Raw genomic sequence first — 13,107 nt, 5'->3', positions numbered from 1 at the left:
GCTAAAATAAAAATGGATCTCTACAGTCTGACCAAGTTCAGCCACTGAGCTGCAGCATTAACTTGTATTCTAACAAGATTAAAATATATTTGTCCTGGGGATTAGCATACTTAAGTCCCCTTTTGCCTTTTTAGCGGTGGCAGGGCACTTTGATCTGCCTTGCGTGGCAAGAGCGCGGCTTGGGCCCAGCGATCCGACTGCCGAGTGTGAAATCAGCCTGATGTCATCCTATTCTTCAGCTTTTACATCTTTCCCCAGTTTAATTATATTTCCGCCACAAAGCTCCCGCGTCTCATTGCATATTCAAGTTTGACTAGGAAGCATTTAAAACACAGTGTGGATGAAATACCCCTATGGGGGAAGGGCCAGGCCGGGTGGGGGGCTGCAAATCTTCACGGAGCAAAAGCGATGCGCCCCAACACTGACAGTGCTCTCACCTGCGTGGAAATGTGTCCGACTTCCGCCCGCTCCTCCGCTGGCGCCAGGCACAAAGGCCATTGTCACGCAGGCTTTAGGCACGGGGGCTGTTTTGCCTGGTGACTCCAGTGGGTTTGTATCACATTCTTCCTCTGACGCTGTTTTTGTTTCCTCAGGGCTTGGATCCACAGGGCCGTGCTCCTGCCGTTAATAAAAGCCATCTTCCTCCCTGCCAGCTGACGGGTCGCTGGTCCAATCGCCTGCTCCGAGGCAGTGCAATCGGCTAGGATACATTCTAGGGCTCACTTAGTGCCCCAGGGCAGTGGGTCTGCTGGTCTTTGATCACCTTGGAAGAATCAGAACAGTTCACTTTCCACCCAGCCCTGGTACTCCAGCCTTGCAGATTCCCCAGAACTGCTGGGAAAGGCAGCAGGTCGTAGGAATGGGCCTTGAGCTGCCAGCCCAGTGAGCACCTGCTAAAGCTACTTCACCTCCGAGCCACCAGGAGCCTCCACCTTTATGGCTGGGGGGAGGGGAAGGGGAGGGAGAGGAAGGGGACGATGAGGGGAGTTACAGATGCGCAGCGGAGATGAGCCCTGGTCCCCGGCTGAGGTGCCCCCCCCAAGGGCACTGGTGTTTGGGACAGGAAATGAGCCACCTGTAGAGGTGGTGGGGCTTTGACCTTCACCCCAAGCTCCCGGCCCCAGACTCCATTCACACCCCGCCAAGTGTCTCAGAGCCCCAGGCATTCTCCCGGGGGCATCGAGTCAGGGACGGTTGGCGTCACTTCCACATACAAGCCGGACAGAATAGAAATGCAGATCGGCTGCCTTAGCCTTTGAGAGCAGGTCAACGCTGGGAAATGCTCTCCTCAGACAGCCCCTTTGTCTGAGACCGGCCGGCTTTCCCACTCTCCAGGCGGGAGGACCGCAGGTAGCAGCAGCAGATGGGCCTGGCGATGCTCACGCCCAGCCACTCAAGGCCGGGGCAGAGGCAGCCCTGACGGGCCTGCAAACGGCCCAGGTTTATGACCGTTTCTGTTCGGAATCATCACTTCTGTTAAAACTGGAGGTTAATGACACATTGCTTCTTAAATTGAATGATATAATTATAACATTATCTCCACATAATTAACTCAGGATTATGTTTCATTCTATTTAGCATGTAATCAAAGCCTGTTATGCTTTTAGCTATAGGAACAGCAATTAATTTAAAAGGGTTACTCAGACCCTTTGCTATTTAGACAAAACTGCTCAGGACGCTCAGGACAGCCTCAGAACGCCCACTCGTTCTAGGAGGAAGAGCCACCAGGTGGGGTGTTCCGATCCCTGGGGTGTGCACGGACTGACACACGCTTGCTTTGACCTTCAGCCCTCACGGCCTGGTTTGGTGCCTGTGATCGGAAGCGTTCCTGTCTGTGCTTTGAGTCAAACCTACTTCCTCGTGTTGGCGCTCTCTGCTCAATGCGTTCATTAACTGTCATTTGGAATGGAAAATGGAGTGCTGTGTGAAGTTATGGGGCTTCTATAGACACCAAAGGCAGAACATCTTGCTTATTTGGGGATCGAGAAAAGTGTGAGGAAAGAATCCTGAAACGAAGATGAGTGCGTGTTTTTGAGCCCTGCAATAACAGAGCACACACGTGGCAGTTTCGAGAGAGCAGGGGTGCAGTGTTTCCAGAAAGTGCTAGCGAGAGTCCCCCCCAACACTAGCAGTGTCCTTTTCTACCTCCCTCACCTCCCATCACTGCCCCACTTTTTATTACCATGCGGACATTGCCTCTCGGTCCATTACATCCTCTTTTCTCCTCCTCCCGAGCAACCGCAAGGGTGCCTGGTTGGTGGCGGAGCCAACGAGGTGTAGGTGCTCCCCGAAAACCACACCTGGGCTGCGGGGCACAGCTGCTGCCAGCACAAAGGCTCACCTGCCGCGGGGAGAGTTAAGCCTCCCGCCTGCTGGGCCCTGTTCTGTGCCTGGCGCTTTGTGTCCATTACGTCACAAAAACCCCCACAAGAAACCCATTAGGTAGGTGGCTTCCCTGTCTGAGAGAAGAATGGCTGCACTGCGGAGGAGTTAGTGAACATGGGGCTCAATTCAAAACTCCATACTTCCCACTGAACCATACTTTTTTTGATGCTAAGTGATGCTGTAGAAGTATTTGCATGAAAAACGTGAAACTCAAATTGTCCTTAAGCCAACGTGCCAGACAGCAAACCTCTGGGCATCTGAAAATGAGCTCAGCCCAGCCAAAGCTTTCTTGGGTTCAGTCTTCTCCCAGAGAAGCAGAAGCGAGCATATGCATCACTTGTTTGGGTGGCTGGGAGCTTCCCAGTTTTCGTCTGGATGTTTAAGCATTAAAGGCACAATGAGACTCACCGTGGCAGGCTCTGTGCTATAGTGGAGGTGGTTTCTTAGGGAAGCTCATTTGCCATCTGTAGCAACAGTGCTTGTAAGAGGCACTCCGAATAGTCGAATAGTCGAAATCACAGAGGCTATAGAAGGGTGGGTGCCTGTGGCTGGGGGAGATGGGGAGTTAGTGCTCAGGGGGGACAGAGTTTCAGTTTTATAATATAAAAGGAGTTCTGGAGATGGTGGTGATGGCTGCACACCATCATGGATGTATTTAATACCTCTGAAGTGTACACTTAAAAATGGTTAAGATGGTAAATTCTGTCGTGTTCATTTCACAATAAAAAAAATTGGGGAAAATTACAGTAATGGTACCGGCCTTGGCAGGAGCAGAATTCTGCAAGTGGCCGGGTGATTCTGCCATTTCTCTAATTGCCCGATTCTAAAGAAACGGCGGCCTTCAGAATTCACATTTTTGTTGTCGTTGGGAGTGGGAGAACAAAGCTATCAAACAAACGTCGGGACAAAGTTTTGGTCTAAGGTAAAAACTCAGATGCAACATCCCACGGCCCGGCAACCGACACGCAGCCGGCAGCCACTCCTCGCGGCGCGCGGGGCAGCTGGGGCCTGTGATTACCCATCCAAAGAGGAAAGAAAAGAGAGGCAAGAAAGGAAAGTTAGCGGCGGGGGTAGAGGCTGGGGAGAGGAGGAGGGCAAGCCAGGCCGACAGAGCCTGACAGTCCCCTCCTAGACAAAGGACTTGGCGGGAGGAGAGAACCCCGAACGCGCTGAAAGCAGCCAGCGGCTCCTTCCGCTGCAGCGCGCGCCCGGCCGCGCCGCCAAGTTCCGTGTCTCGACAGATGGGTCGAGCGGCCGCCCGCCCCGGTTCCTTCCAGACGGCCTGTGCAACCGCGGCCCTCTCCGCCCCTGGGCCCACGGAGCACCGTCGGCTGGCCCGGGCCCTTCCCGTCTGCGTTCCCACCAACCCCCTGCGAGGAGAAGGCGCTGCAGGCCCGGCAGCCCCGCGGGCCTGGGCCCTCCTTCCCTCGGGTCTCCCGGAGGCCGGCGTGGGCCTCTCTGGGACGCCTTCCAGGCCCAGGGGGTGAAAAGGCGGCCCGGGAGGCAGATCTTGGCGACTCTTTGTTTCTGTTTGTTTCTGCTCGGGGCACTGCGCCGGGCTCGGCCCTGGAGGGGGCGGGACAGCCAATGGGGCGGGGCCCGGGCTTCGACCCAAAGTTCTCCCTTCTGGGAAAGCGGGCCTGGGCGTCCCACGGGGACACAGGGGGCCCTAAGGGTCTGGGGGAGGCCCTGTCCTCTGCCAGGAATTGCCCAGGCCTCGCACGGGCCTAGGCTGGGGTCGGAGCAGGGCAGCCGGCCTGGGCCTCACCTGGTCCCAGTGACTCTGGAGTCGTTCTGGGCAAACCCCGCCCCGATAGCGGGGCTCCCCCAGATCACTCGAGGAAAGTGGGTCTAAGCTGAAGTGCTGGCCGGCTGCTAGCACGAGGCCATCAACAACAACGATAATAGTAACCCCGTCTGCGTCAGGCTCACCAGCGAGAGCAGGGGCGCACCACGCTTGATTAAATCACATAATTAGGAGCCACTTTAATGACTATTATTACATTTCAAGCGATTTCAAGAATGGCCTTTTATTTTCTTTGGGCAGGCAGCATAATTATAATGAAGAATTTGAGATTATTAATAAAAACATGAATAGTCTACTTGAGGTTCGTGCCGCGCGGCAGCCAGGCCACCTGGCATCGCTCACAAACGCGCGCACAGAGCCCCCGCGCGCGCCGGCGCCCGCCAGCCCCCAGGGTCGGGGGACCCAAATCTCTGTCCTGCTTACGGCTACCCCTCCTCACCCCCACACCCCCTCCCTGCTTCTAGGCCTAGGTGGGGCCCAGCCCTCCGCCGGGATAGGACCGAGATGCGCAGAGGCCCGCGCGGGGACTCTAGCGTTGTGTGTGCAGGGGGGCGTCGGGATGGGGTCATCGGTCTCCCCGAGGCTGATTTATGCTTTGCCAGACGAATCTGCGCTTTCGGAATTGCACCGTGGCCCTTTGTCGTCAGTCGCTATTAACCTCCCAGCGCGCGGCGGCTCCGCCTGGCAGGCTGCAGTTTTCGGCGGAGCCGGGACCCTCCCGGGGGCGCTTGGGGAGCCGCCGAGGCGAGTAGAGACCGCAGAGGTCGGATATTAAACCAGCGGGAGACAGAATGACTTTTAGTAGAGCCCCAGCGAAGAAACGCTGCCTCCCAGCCGAGGAGCATATTTGCATATATAGAGTCTGGGTATTTGTTGCGCGCACTGTGCGCCCGGGCACACCTGTGCCAAGGATTCTATAAGCCCCCATCCATTCGCCCTTTTCACTCAAGGAAAAAAATCAAGAGATGGAGTCCTCTTGGGGATCCCTGGGGTCACCCGCTGGCTCCTTCCCTGGACTCCTTCGGAGAAAGCCAAGGCGAGTCCACACTGCACCGTTCTGGTGTTGGCCCTGGGGTCCCCACTGCAGCCTGGGGGCGGACGTGCCTCATCCATCCAGTCCTGTTGGCAGAGTTGGTGCAGCGGAGAAGGAAGGGCCTCTGAGCCCCCAGGAGCTCTGCTGGGCCCTCATGTCCCGCAGCCCTGCAGGGGGGCCCGCTCTGGCAGGCCTGGGGGGCCGTTGTGGGCCCTTCTGGGCCAGGATTCCCAGAATCTCACCTAGTGTCTGCCTGGCTAGGGAGGATTGTGTTCTCAGCTCCTCCTGAGCTCTGTGGGGACACAGCCAGGCCTGAGGGGTGGGGGTCATTCAGCTCCCCAGCTCCAAGGACGGAGGACTTTCTTCATGAAAGGAACTTTCCTCTTATGCACACTTAGGAAACCTGCCTCCTGTGGGAGACAGTGTAGCCGGGGCTGCAGTGACCTTCAGTACCTGCAGGCCGGGTCCAGATCCAAGACCACGCAGAGCCCGGGGACCTGGGTGAAGCTGAGCTGGCCCCAGGACTTTGGACGGGAGCATCACCTGCCCTGAAGGCCTGACTCTGATCTCCACTCACCTCTGGCTAGTGCAGCAGTGGCTGTGCATGAGTTAGGAGTTTCGATTACATGCTGTTGAATTTTAAAATGCAACAAACATAGGAGCAAAAAATAATAATAGAGAAGGAAAAAGGATCTCAGTGTTTCAAGGGTCTGAGGGCTCATCCAGTTCAATTCCCTACTAGAGACAAAAAAGAAAACATTCTCCCTTCCACTGTAAGCAGAGTGTCTGCTTGAATGCCCGTAGGGATGGGGAACTCATTACCCTACAAAGCTGTACATTGCCCCTTTCCAGTGTTACTTCAAAACACATTAAAAAGTGATTGTTTGATGTTGCTATTATCTTTTTTATTCAAATAAGGGAAGGGCCAATATGCTAATAGAAGTTGTGCTAATATTTTTTTGTTTTTAATCTGTGAAAACTGGGAACTGCTCAGAAGTTGAGGGGAATGCATGATCTCCCCGTCAGCGATCCGCTGGGGGCTGCTGGGACCTGGGCAGCAAGGGCTGAGGAGCCCAAGGGATGAGACACCAGCCCACGCACTCTCCTCTCCTCTCTCCTTACCCCACCTCCTCCTCTCCTCTCTCTGTCTCTCCTCTCTCCTTCCTCCCTCTCTCTCTTTCTCTCTCTTTCCACGTGTCCGCCCATCCAGGGAGCAGCCAGTGTTAAACAGAAAATGCCTAAAAGGTCTCCTCTGGCAACAGATGACCCTCGCTAGTCTCTGAGTTTCTTTTACTGGAAGAAGAGAAACTTTCTTCTTACAGGCCAAAAAAGTTGGAAATGCAGCAATTGGCCACATGGGCTGACGCTCTGCAACACCCCAACACTTCCCAGCCCAGAGGGCTCCAGAGGCCGGGTCAGCAGGAGAAGCCAGTCCCTTCCCCCAGCCGCAATACTGCCAGAGACCTTTTACAAGGCCCTTTGTGGGGCGTGGGGGTGTTAAAAACAACAAAAGGTAAACAAAACCGCCACTTTAAAAAGGAGAATCTCTTTGTCTAGAGTCCAGTACGAAGTTCCTCCCCAAGTGAGAAAGCGCGGCGGCCCAGCACGCAGGAGCAGAGCCAGTGAGCAGCCAAGGGAGTGAGACCTGTTGAACTTTGCAAGTTTAAAAAGATTTAGTCAATGGAATAGCACTATATTTTTGAACACTTCCTCCTGGAAAAGAAATACGAACTTAAATTATTTTAGTTGGTCCGTGCTCACATGCGAGATATCCAAACTGTCTTTACAAAATAATAATACTAATTTGCCTCTTGCTGCAAAGGCAGGTACCAGCACCTGGTCCCACACAGGGCAAAGGCCAGAGCACCTGGGAGTGAGGAAGGATGCCCGGGGCGGTTCCGCTGGACTCAGAAACGCGCTTAGAAAAATTAGTCATTCCACCTTAGACCTCCAATATTTTATAATAAAGAGGTGGTTTTGTTTTTATTTAATGTAACTTTCAAGAATTTAAACACACAAAAATGCAGGGGTGGGGAAATGTTCACAATTTTGATAACCACAGTTGTAAATAGGAACATTCATTCATTTCTCATAAGATAAATATTTGATATTGGAACTGTAAAATGCACGTTTTATAAACAAAAAAACGACTTTTCTTCCTGCTAAAAAGGCATGTCATTTCATCGAGTTTCCTAAGCAGCAGATGGTTATTCACAGACTTTTAAATTACAACTTTTGTTTTTATAGTTTCCTTTTTAAAAAGGTTTATACTATTATGTACAAAGTAAAACTACTATCGCAGTGAAATAAAGAGGTTTAAGGCAAAGAGAGAAGTTCACCCTCAGTCCTCAGGGAGACAGCCTTGACTCCCAGCTCAGCCATGGCCACCCCTGGGGGCTGCCCTGGCCACAGATGGACATTTGGACATGTCTTTCCTGTATGCTAAACAGAAGACAGTGGGGAGTTATATATAGATAATGTGTTTGTTTTTATATATATGTACTTGGCGGGGAATATATTGAATATATTTAATTTACACTGTACCACACCTTCAAAAAATAAAATGTATATTTAAAAAAACAAGAAAAGACAAAAAGTGATAAGAAATGAGTATTTACACATTTTCTTCCTTCCTTTAGATCCTGGAGGATTCTGAGTTCCTTTGAAAGTCAAGGTAGCCACGTGTTCCAGAACTGTGGACCCATACAGGCCTGATAGTGTGTGCCTGCGTATGCACGCATACAACATATGCATACACACGCATACATATATTAATCTTGGAAGAATGTTCTCTATAGCAGAAGCGGCCACTCCAAAAAAATTTTAAAAAAAGAAAAAGAAAAAGGAAAAATAGGGAAGAAAAAGAAAAGGAAAGTCAGATGATGGCAGGAGCCCTCTGCCAGCCCAGAGGCGGCAGATCTTGGTCCCATTCGGGGCCCTGGCTGGCACCCGGGTGGCTGGGGGAGCAGCAGGATATTCCGGGCCAGGCCAGAGAGGAGGGTCGCTCCGCTGCTGGCGGCTGCAGGCCACACTGGGCTGCGGAGCCCGAGCCCCACCGCGGGCAGAGGCAGTGCTGGGGGTGGGAGGGTGGCGCTGGCGGCTCAGGCTGGACTGGGGACCGAGACACTGACGCGGACACACGGACGCAGCAAGTGCGGGCCGGCCTGGGCGAGAAGGAGGAGGAGGAGGGAGCAAAGCGGCAGCAGGGCAAGGGGAGGAAGCAGGGCGAGGTCACAGCCCGGCGGGGTGAGCATGGGGTCGGGTTCCGGGCAGGTCCGGGGCTTCCTACGGCCCAGCCCGGAACTGGTCCAAGGACCCTGGGAGTTCCCTCTCCCCGCCAGGTCCCCTACGCTCCCGAAGACCTGGACGTCTCAGGCCCATGCTTTGCGGGGCCCAGGCTGGCCCAGTCTGGGGGCTGGGGGCCTCCTGCTGTCCTCACCAAGCCATCACAAACAAAGTGGCAGAACTCATAGACCAAATAGGAGCTATTTATTCGGTTCACAGTCGTGTGAAATGCAGCAATAAAAATCTTTGGACTTCAGCAAGTTGTTTTAATTTTTTTTCTTCTTTTGAAATAATAAAAAAAAAGTGTCCGATGTCCTATAATGGCGCTTAGGGGATTAAAAAAGATGAAACCCTAAGCAGCCCACTTTGAAAAAAAGAAAAATAAAATTAGCATAGTCTTATAAACACAAAAAACTCAAAAAATATTTTATAGTCAGATTTTTGGATTTTATACCACCTGTAAATTATATATACAATAGAATATTGCAGAACCATAGCTAATACACGATATTTTCACTATTAATGCTGGTATAATCTTTATACACTGGCCCTTTAGCGTGATTTTAAATTATTGCATTGTTCAGTGCGGCTGAGACCGGACTCCGGCACCCGCCCGCCGCCCTACTCGCTGTCCGACTTGCCGTCCTTGGCGGTGGTGGAGTGGTTGTACAGGCCCTGCGCCATGAGGTGCACGGCCAGCGTGTTCTTGTTGCCTGTGGCCTTCTTGATCTTGGCGCGCTTGTTCTGGAACCAGATCTTGATCTGCGACTCGTTGAGGCTGAGCTCCTGCGCCAGGCTCTGGCGCCGCTGTTCCGTCAGGTACCTGTTGGTCTGGAACTCGGCCTTGAGCCTCTGCAGCTGCTCGGCGGTGAAGGCCGTGCGAGGCCGCTTGTCCTCTTTGTTCGGGTTCTTCTTCTTTGGTTTTCGAGACCTGGGACCTGGGAGACACGGTGGACAGAGAGTGCTCAGGTCACCATGGCTGGGAGGCCCATCTCCTCACCCGGAGGTGGAGGTGAGTCGCCCAACAGGCTCTGGAAGGAAGCAGGGACTCCTAGAGGGAAGTGACTCACCCAAGGACACCCAAGGCTGAACGTGTGGGAAGTGGGGACGGCCCGGGACAGGGTGTGGGCTCCCACTGACCTCTGAGACCGGGGCCAGGGAAGCCTGGGCACAGGGCAGGAACGGGGTGGAGAGGCAGGCTTAGGGGAATGGGCTCTCACAAATAAATGAAGGGGTTCCAGGTAAAAGTAAAGCCCTGGATGAAAGTAAAAACCCTAAACTTTCTGGCCTGTTCTTTTCTAGCCCTTTCTGAGGCCTTGTCCAGGAATAAAGATGGGGTAAGTGCTGGGAGAGAAGATTGGGGAAGGGGGCAGGGCAGTCAGAAGCAGGAGCCCTGGGGGCTGTGATGGGAACCCCACAGGGGACACCCCACAGTGTGCCAAGGGCTGTGGGAACCATGGGCAGGCACCCAGAGAACAGGAGGGGCCCAGAGCATCTGCCTCCATCCTAGTCCCCTTCTGACTCCCACCAATGGTTCTGTGGGCCCAAGTTCATTGTTGTCTTTAAGGATGGGATGGAGCACGTACATCCTTCCAGGGCAGGGAAGGAGCACGGAGCCACTGCAGCTCCTTCTTCCCCCACTGGAAGCCCCCCTGTCCCCCTGTTCAGGGGAGGGAGCCTGGCTCTGCGTGGGTGCTGACAGTGGTGACCTGCCCCCCTCGCCCCCAGACCTGGGGCTGCCTCCCTGGAGTCAGCAGGGTGGCCCAGCTGACCTTGGGCAGGTCCATACTTCCAACCACCCCACAAGGGATCTGCACTGTGACCGGCACCCCAGCTCCTCCCCATGGAGCAGCCCTGTGTTGGGCAGGGTGGTGATAAGGCTGCTGGGACCTGGGACCCTAGGAGCCTGGGAAAAGGGCAGAGCACAGCGGGTGGAAGAAGGGGCTTAGGCACAGTTTCTTCCTGCCGCCCCCCGTGAAGGAAGAGGCAGGCAGGGCCGCTGGTGGGGAGTGGTGGCCTTGGGTCTGGTTGTTTTCACCTGTGAGGTGTAGCACCTGCCCCAACTTCATCGGAGGCCCCAGGAGAGGCTGGAGAAGGCAGAACCCCGTCTCCAGCCTCAGGGGATGGCGAGGCTGCACCCAGCCGGGTGGGAGGGCAGGCCCAGCGCTGTGCTCTCTGGGAAGCCATCCCGGAAGGAGGCTGTGAGCATTGGAGAGGGGCGCGAAGGGCGGTTCGGCTCACGCTCCCCGCCTTTTTGTTTCGAAAGCACACACCCACGCTCAGACTCACCCCGCGCGCACACGCAGTCACTGCCGCGCTCACGCCGGCCCGGGCTGTGCCCGTGGCGGGCCTGCTTCGGTGTGGCGGCGTGGATCGGGCCGGCGGCACCGCGGAGGGGAAGGAGGCGGCGGCGGAGAGGCCCGCACCTGCTGGGACGGCCCAGCCTCGCGCCGGGACCCCGCTCCTCTCCACCCCGTTCCTCCGCCCAAGCGCCTGTTCTTGCGGCTCCAGTAAGTGCACACACAAATCCGCCCTCGAAAAGACACCGTTTCTCAGCAAGAAAGGTCCCTAAAATAATTATTTGTTCCTTTTCAAAAGGCAAACAAGAGTCCTGGGAACGGAATCAAACCTCTACCTCTGCAAGGAAACTCTCTTCGCCCCTTCTTTCTTGAGCGCCCAGGAACACAACCGTCTGCGTTACCTCCGGCGCTATTTTTAAGCCCAGGAAGACCGGGACTGGGCCGGCGGTGCTGCCGGCTCGCGGGGGCTGGGGCCTGCAGGGCCCGGGACTGGCGCGGCGCCGCACAAAGCCTGGGCCGAGGCTCCTCGCCGCCCGGCTTTGTGAGCCTATATGTTAATTAAATATTAACAAAGGAGGGAGACGAGAACAATGGAGCAAATTTCAGATCTAGCTGGAAAAGTCGGAATTTCGTGAGAAACATGCACACACTTTTCTGCAGGAAGGCGGCGAGGGTGGCCAGTCCCGCAGTGATCCGGGTAAACGATCCCCCAAAACAGTCGAGGGTTGGGGGACCAGGGATCCGCTGTCCGCGCAGGACAAATGCAGCCCACTCCTAATGGCGGTTCCCGCAGACCCGAAACTAATGCCGTTCATGATTCCTACAAGGACGCGAATCTGGCTTTTTAAAATCCCAGACCTGCAAAATAATACGTCCACCACAGCACGCCCCTCCGAAAGCTGCTCCTTTCCTCTCCCTAACTGCCACAACACCTTTCGAGAAGGTCCTTTCTGTCCGGGGACCGCAGGTGCCCGGCGCGGCGGCCTCTCTGGTCCCAGCCACGCAGGAAGGTGCTGAGCTTCGGGCGGCCGCGAGTAGAGTCCCGCGAGGGGAAAAGGGCGCCCGTTTCACCCTCTCCCTGAGTCTCCCTGCGCCTCGGTCAGCCCAGGCCAAGGGGCAGAAGGAGGAGCCGCGATGGCCATTGATCCTTCCTTCCCCACTACCTCTGGGGTAACTGGACCACAGGGCAGTCTGGGGTCTCCGCCTGGTTTGAGTTGAAGGATGGGGGGACCAGGTGGAGAGACTGGCTTCTCGGCCTGTCTTCCAGCCGGCCCCGCTCCCACCAAATAAGCTGCAGTCAGGGCGAGGCGGGCTAGGGGCAGCGCGGGGCTGCCCCAAAAGGAGAGAGAGAGAGAAAGAGGGTGAGAGAGACAGAGGGGGCCTTGTCCCTTCTGCTCCTAAGGAGGTCCGCCCGTACTCCCCAGCGAAGCCATCCTGCCTCTCAACTCCGGCCGCTGCCCCGGCCAGCGCCGCTGTACACAGTGTCCAATGTCGTGGGAGTCTTTGTGTGTGTGTGTGTGTGGGGGCTTGTGATGTCTCCTTCCTCCCGGCAAGTTCCCGCGCCAGCGGCCCCCCAGCTCCGCGGGCCTCCCCCAGCAAGCCGGGACGCATGGTCCCCGCGGGCTCACCTGAAGAGGGCCGGTCCGAGTAGCGCGTACAGTACACCCAGGCCGGCCAGAGCATGGGCTGCGCGCCCAGGTTGGCGCTGGCCTGCGAGCTGTCCGAGTCCGAGCTCACCGACAGGTCGCCGCCGCCCAAGCCGCGGGTCTTGAGCGCCCCGTCCAAGGGGCCTCCGGGGTCGCTGCCTTTCTTGGCGCCACCGTGCAGCGAGAGCGTCTTGGACCCGCCTTCCCCGTCGCCCGAAGAGTCGGCGCCACCGGCGGGTAGCTGCGCGCCCGCGCCAGGCGCACAGGGCGGGTTCTGCCGGGGCTCCCGGGCGCCCGACCCCAAGAGCTGCTGCTCGGCGCCACCCGCGCCGCCGCCTCCCTCGGCACCGCCCGCGCCGCCTTCGCCGCCGCCTCTTCCTCCTCCCGCGCCCGCACAGCACGTCCCCGCGTCCTTTCGCCGGCCGAACTCGGGCCGCAGGATGTTGTCGATGAAGAAGTTAGTGATGCGGTGCGGGTGCTGGTGGTTGCCTGGCGCCTGCAGGACCGCGGGCAGCATCAGAGCCCGCCGGCGCCCTGTGTCCGCGTCGCCGGGGCTGCCGCCGCCGCCGCCTGAGCCGCCCTGGGGGCTGGATTCCGGCTGCCGCTGTCCCTCCGCCGCCGCCGCTTCGCTGGGCTTGGGGTCATTCTCCT

The 13,107-nt window shown here is 56.3% G+C and overlaps 1 protein-coding gene across 1 annotated transcript in view; it reads right to left on the bottom strand.

Moving 5' to 3' along the window:
• Positions 1-8,789: 8,789 nt before the first annotated feature.
• The window catches only part of EN2 (engrailed homeobox 2), an 8,138-nt gene continuing 3,820 nt past the window's right edge, over positions 8,790-13,107 (bottom strand). Inside the window, exons 2-3 of the mRNA XM_012654146.1 lie at positions 12,439-13,105; positions 8,790-9,448 (exon numbers count right to left, since the gene is read on the bottom strand). Of these exons, the coding sequence (XP_012509600.1) occupies positions 9,132-9,448; positions 12,439-13,105 (984 nt within the window). The 3' untranslated portion in view covers positions 8,790-9,131. The remainder of the gene's footprint in view (positions 9,449-12,438; positions 13,106-13,107) is intronic.

The sequence above is a fragment of the Propithecus coquereli genome, unplaced genomic scaffold, assembly GCF_000956105.1.
Source record: "Propithecus coquereli isolate 6110/MARCELLA unplaced genomic scaffold, Pcoq_1.0 Scaffold439, whole genome shotgun sequence".
In the NCBI taxonomy this organism is placed as follows: domain Eukaryota; kingdom Metazoa; phylum Chordata; class Mammalia; order Primates; family Indriidae; genus Propithecus; species Propithecus coquereli.
This window is presented reverse-complemented; position numbering and strand designations above follow the sequence as displayed.